The 6,650-nt window shown below is 37.7% G+C and overlaps 1 protein-coding gene and 1 pseudogene across 1 annotated transcript in view; one reads left to right on the forward strand and one right to left on the reverse strand.

Annotated features, from left to right (window-relative positions):
- Positions 1-3,628: 3,628 nt before the first annotated feature.
- The window catches only part of ADH6 (alcohol dehydrogenase 6 (class V)), a 25,887-nt gene continuing 22,865 nt past the window's right edge, over positions 3,629-6,650 (reverse strand). Inside the window, exon 9 of the mRNA XM_006893104.1 lies at positions 3,629-3,653. Within this exon, the coding sequence (XP_006893166.1) occupies positions 3,629-3,653 (25 nt within the window). The remainder of the gene's footprint in view (positions 3,654-6,650) is intronic.
- LOC102843430 lies at positions 4,201-5,126 on the forward strand (annotated as a pseudogene).

A 6,650-nucleotide genomic window follows, 5' to 3' on the forward strand; every position in this document is an offset into this window, starting at 1 on the left:
ATCCCTAACTGACAAGAGAACAAACAAATTTGTCTTGGAGGAAGTGCCACAAGGTGCTTATTAGAGGCAAGAATGGTGAAACATTGTCTCACTTTGCATATGTTGTGTGGAGGGGCTAGTCTTTGGAAAAAGCCTTCATGCTGGAAAAAGTGGAGAGTGAAAGAAAGGACGATGCTCAATGAACTGGACTGCCACAGATCATAAAGACGGTCCAGGATAGGGTGAGGTTCAGACCTGTAGTTCATAAGATCACTAGGAGTCATACTGGACTAGTAGCATCTAACAACAATGACAACATTTGTGCATAATCTTTATCACTACCCTGGGAGGTAGGTTTACAATCCCTCTTACAGATAATAGAGTTAACCTCTTGTTACTGTTTGGTTATTCATTAAAGAAGTGAAGATTTGATTTGGTGTCTGTTTGCTTACAAAGTTCATGTTTTACCTTGTCACATTATTGCTTGTGGAGAGTTTAGTTTGTCTGATAACATTTTGATTTTGTGATTTCCTTCCCTAGTTATACTTGGAAATTTGTCCTTGAGAATATCGTTCATTTTACTTTTACTGACATGATGTTAATAATGTATTAAGTTATAAATCCATGTTATATAATGTATATAATGTAATTTAAATTGACTATAATACATCATGTGCTCAGGCCTTTCATTCATAAGGTCGCTATGAGTCATCTACGACTCAACGATACCTAACAACAGTAACAACATAATACATCATAGCTAAAATGCTGAAAGGATTAAAAAAAGAATTTTTCCCCCCATGTTTAAGTGAGTTTCTATAAGATAACAAATCATACTAATTTTAGAATTGGGAGACCAGGCAAATAGAATCTTTCTTATTCTGGCCATAGCATTCTTAAGTATTGCAACTCGAGGCCTGAATTTGAGCTTATTGTATTATTTGAAACCATCAAGTAACATTAACTAACAGGTTATAAACAGGTATCTTTGTATATATTAACTATTTATAGAGGAGTTCTGTATTGACTGAATACGGAGTTCACATGGCTCACAGGGAGTCACACTGCCGATCCAAAGGCTCCATGGGAGAAAGATGAACAATGTCTTCTTCTGTGGTTTACATGGGGCAAACCCAAAGGACGGTACCCTATGTATTGGTTCTGACTAGGTAGCAGTGAGAGTTCTATTTACTGAGAGCTCTGGTGACACACTGGCTACAGTGCTCAGCTGCTGACCTAGAGGTTAGCAGTTTGAACTGGTTGTTGCTTAATGTTTAATGGGAGAATGATGAACTTGTTTGCTTTCTTGATGACTACAGCCTTGGAAACCCTGTAGGGCACTTCTAATATTTCCTATATGTTTGCTATGAATCTGAATCTATATGACAGTGATGGATTTGTTTTTTTGTATGCCAGATGAACATACTTCATTTTACTATTGTTTGAGTCACCACTGGTTTTGAATGTGATACTCTTGTTTTCAGGTAAAAAACATCTGAAAATATGTAAAGCTTCTTACAGGAAGAACTGTGAAAAATTCTCATTCTGTGGAGGTCAAACTTCTACTGTGATCCTGGGCAGGAGGAAAGCTTTCATAGAAGCCATAAACTGTCCCATACTAGTTGCTAGGCAAGGAGTGCAGTTCCTGGCAATGCAAAGGAGGGTTGGAACAGGCCACATAAATGTGACTGAAAATGGTGGAGCTTAAAGGTTGACTACAAAGTCAATAGGAAGCTCACCGGAAGTGTATAAGACATGATGCTGGGAATCAAATAGGACCCTAATGTAGGTAACAACTATTAATGGGTATACAGTAATGTAGATAGTCCTCAGACTTCTGTACTATATTTGATTGCATACCAGGAGGAGAGAGGAAACGAATCTACATTTGTGATTAGACTGAAGACACTTAGAACGAACTACAACATAGTCACTCACTCAGTGGAACTCAAAGAGTCGAACTTTTTTCGGCAAAGAATATTTGTGCTATTTAAGCAAAATATTCCTGGAAAAGCTCAGACTTCCCAAGACCTGAAGCTTCCTCCAAGCTGTAACGGTTTTGTTAATTTGGAGGCAGAGCACAAAGATGCTTTAGTTGCTTTGAGGGAACAAAAGAGGAGAGTTGTGAATGGAAATTCAGATTTGGAAAGAAGGAGCCATCATCCTAAATAGAGGGTGAATAAATTTGACAGAACCAATTCCTTCATGTGCAGCAATCAAGACACTCTGAAAGGATGGACAAGCTGCTTCCTTTGTACTGCTTCTTCTAAATTTGGAAATCTGAGTCTCAGAGAGAGTATTTTGACATCATGTGATAGCCATAATGAGAGAGAGAGAGAGAGATATACTGGGGAAGCAGCCCATGTTCCTGGCTTATATTAAGTCATAAATGTCTTTCTTGGCAAGTGCAAATGGGTAACATACTTAGCAGTTAACTGAACATTTTAAGTTTCAATTTCTTTTAAAGGTGTCTTGGATGAAAGACTTCGCTATCTGAAAAATCAGCTACTGAAAACCATATATAGAGTACAGTTCTACCCTGATGTGCGTGGGGCTTTCATGAGTCAATCAACTAAACAGCAACTGATTTGGCTTTTTGATTTACTTGTTTTAGGTGGAAAATGGGATTCCTTTTCTTAGTTTCGCTAGGAATATTTTTCTGATCCAGTGGGAAGAATAACTAACTAGGAAGGAATTTCCTGTTGTGCCTATCATTGTGAAGACATTGATTCAAGATTTTATGTGTTTCTAGAGAACGAAGCTATATCTGGAGATTTAACTGTAGCCCTAGTTTCAAGAATGTCGGAAGGACTTGGGCAGAGTGACACATTAAAGGGTTATATGCTGCAATACAAATAACAAGTGAGTTTTGTCATTTATTTACACACTTCTTGGAGAGGAAAAATAAATCTAGGTGACACAATAGTAAGAGATTAATTACACTTTTCCTCCCTTGATTAAGGAATGGAATTTAAAACCCATTTTGTTATTTAATCTCAGAAATTTCTCATAGGGAGTGTGGACCTTGATGAATTACAAGATTCTTTGCTGTATTTTCTGTTGGTCAGATAGCTTAATTATGAAACCATGAAATGAGAACTACTGATGGTTTGAGATTCGATTATATAAAATGAAATACCAGTAGAAATGTTTCTGGATTAATTTCCCTTATATTTGATGTTCATTTGGCTTTATTTGGATTCATGTGTTTATTTGAATTAACATTGTCAAGCTTCAGCCTCAGCCTTTAAATTTTTAAATACGCCCACAGGAGGAATTCTGTTTCTTGGTGTGAAATGGATTTCATGTACAGGCTTACATGGTATGAGAGGGACATTGTGCAAGGCCCAGAGGAAACCATGAAAATGAAAGCATCTTGAGGTGCTTTCTTTTGAAGGGTTTGGTAATTGATTGAATCAAGCCAACCTTAATCCAGCTTTAAAATGGAGGATAATTCTTGATCACACTGGACAAGATAGAATTCCTTAGAAGAAGTGCTGATGGAAGAAGCCAGGTCCCAGTTCACTGCTGAGTAAATCAAAGACAAGGTTGGGGAGAAATAGGTTTGTGTGATAATTCTTCCAAAATTAGCCAGAAGGTATTTCAGTTGGTGAGATATGCTTCAGATCTTGCTTAAATTATATTGTACTTAAAGCTTCAGCATACAGCGAACACTAAAAAAAGAAAAAGTTCAAACTTTTTTTTTACAGAAACATTGATATTTTGTCATTTCACACTCATACTTCGTACACCATTAGGTTAGCTTTTCGTCCCTTTAGAAATGATGTGAAAAATAAGCCTATGAAACCCATTGCCGGACAATGGGGTAAGGGATAAGGAACAAGGCCCATAGGCTTATATACCTCTGTGGAAATGACAATGATGGTTTCTCTTCGATGAGCCAGACATAGGCCTTAGAATTTTGAATTCTGGGGTTAGTTTCCCCTTAAAATAGAACAACAAAACCCCCAGTACAATTATCAGTTTTTAAGTATGTACTCAAATGTGAGCAAAAATTTTATCAGCGGATTTTATTACTCCTTGGACTACTTGGAAAAATGCCAAAACTGGGCAGACTAGTCACGTGGGTGGAGGTGGCATATGTGCAACGGCTGGTGCAGGGAGATGAGCGGCAAGGCCGCTGCTGTGAGTGCGTCACAGGCCCAGCAGAGCCCGTGCTGCCTGTGTGCGGTGTGACCCCCACTGCCAGCTGTGGAATCAATGAGTTGGAGGTTGACCCTGGCGACCGCGGGATGCTCCGTATTAAACTCTTCTGACAGTCAAAGGGCAAGCACAATTTTTGTGAGCAAATCTCAGACAGATGTGCGAGAGAAGAGGAAGAGCAATCATTCAAACCACATATCTCCAGGGCGGCTTACTAAAAAAGTATAGCTCACACTCAACAGTGTTTCTGGATGACAGCACAGTCAGCCAGCCTAATCTTAGAACCATGATAAAATGTGTGCTCTTAGCAATATACCACCACATGAAGAACAGGGACGCAAATAGGTCTTGGCTAGTTTTGATGAGAGATCACATCCACTCACACGAGACAAGTTTCCAGAGGAGTACTTTAAGCATGATCCTGAACATTATTTAGAGATTTGTTCATCTTCTCTTTTCAGTGCTGCACAACAAACAGCTGAATGTGCAAATAGTAACTATGGTTTACTTAGAAAGACTTTTAACTTGAGTTGAGATCTACAGTTTTTCCCCACGGGAAAAGACTTGCTTGGGGAGTTATTTTTCTTCCCTCCAAGGTGTGGGACGATCAGGCTGTATGAAACGTAGATTACTGCCAGATTCTTAAGAACATTGCAGTAGAGGACATGCATGAGATGGAAAGGCTTTTTTTTTTTTTTTTAGCTACTTCAGTTTTAAAATTAAGTGGTTATGCCAAATGCTACTTTGATCTTCGATCCTTAGCAGGTGACAACAACTTGAATTTTCTGTTTTCTCCTCTTAGCAAAGAAAGGGCACAGAATTTAGAGACCATTTCTAGATGGTGAGAAAACAAATACAAAGACTTGTGCAGAGCTGCTACGAGGAGATTTTTCAGTGCTGTTAATTGTATTGGTAGTCAGCGCTCTCAGAGGGAGACAGAGAAGCTGTCACATCATGAACCCTTACAAAGACTGGAGAAATAGCACCTCTCCTGCTCAAAACCCAGCAAACTCTGTATTTTCATTTAAAGGAAAGACCGCAAATCAAGATACTCAGCGGACCACGAGACTTACACACCAGAGGAAAGAATGGGATCATGTCAGTTAACACTGTTTTCTTTTTTTAAAAATGTAAACAGACTTACAAAAACCACTCCAAAGTGAAAGCTCCTGACCTACACACAGATATTTGCTTACTGTATAGATTGATAGCTGTGAACTGTGAGGTTTTTAACAGTTAAATTTTTTTAGACTTTAAAGACTCTAATGATATAACTTATGTTTTCATGTTTTTCTTGTCCCCGTCACACCTCCTAAATATTGCTACATATATCTTTAGACTCAATGCACTATTACTATGGTAACATAGAACTCTTTTAGCAACTCAAAAAGTCACTTCAAAAGCATCGTTGTTTTGTATTTAAGGGTTCTTCCTCCATACTGTATCATTGATGCTGCCAGGCATTATCGGCCATCAAGTTAACTCAAAAAGCTGCTGGATAACATTGTCAGCCAAATTCTTTGGAAGCACTGCTTATTAACATTGCAGCACGTTTAGATCATAAACAAGGAAAGTATTAATGACTCATCTATCTACTTCTGTTGGGTCTGTGCTGCATTTCTTGTGCACTAGAAATGGTGCTTCTTATATTCTGATAATTTTACTCTTGTATAAATATATTTAAAAATATTTCAATAATTCCAATCAATATGGTGGTCTAGTGATAACAAGCAGGTAATATAATAAAAAAGAGTCCAGAAAGTTTTAGTACAATTTTATGCTTCAGTGGAAACACTGAGGACACTACAGCAGAAGCATTCTATGTTCACACAGATAGCACTGACCCGCTATGGTTCTTTCCCTTGCTGACCCCTACCCCCTAGGTGTTTTTGTAAATGCCATGTTAACTTTTTAAAACAGCAATGTATGGAGAAAATTGACATATTAGGCATTTATGAAACTATCTCTTGGAGGCAGAGAGCAGTGCACAAACAAATTTGGAAGGCACATGTTATTTGTGTAAAAATACAGTGCTACTGTTGTCACCATTAAAAAAAAAATTTGAAAGGATTTTTTTACACTTAACTGTGAAGTTTAAATATACTTTTAATTTTTTGTTTTAATCCCTCTTTGAGAAGGCAGATATTAACCAGAACAAAAATTTCAGATGTTTAAATGGGTAAGTAATTAAGCTTTAAATGAGTAATTAAGCTGTAAATTAGTAGCATTTACACTTGCACAGATACCAAAGCTGAAAATAGTACTAAGACCTTTGGAACACCTGCCATATCTATTGAAATGCCCTCCTCATTTTTCCTTTCTTTTTTGAAAATTTATTATTAATTTCAGTGAAAATTTACAGAGACTTTGGATTTCCATTCATTCATTGTTGCACATTTCTCCGCTCCCATCCCTCCCTCCCCAGAACACTACCCTCTTAGAAAAGTAAAAGACCCATCAACAAACGAATGGATAGAGAAGCTGTGGTATATTCGCACAATGGAATA

The sequence above is a fragment of the Elephantulus edwardii genome, unplaced genomic scaffold (genome assembly GCF_000299155.1).
Source record: "Elephantulus edwardii isolate Elephantulus edwardi_28Jun2011 unplaced genomic scaffold, EleEdw1.0 scaffold00122, whole genome shotgun sequence".
Classification (NCBI taxonomy): domain Eukaryota; kingdom Metazoa; phylum Chordata; class Mammalia; order Macroscelidea; family Macroscelididae; genus Elephantulus; species Elephantulus edwardii.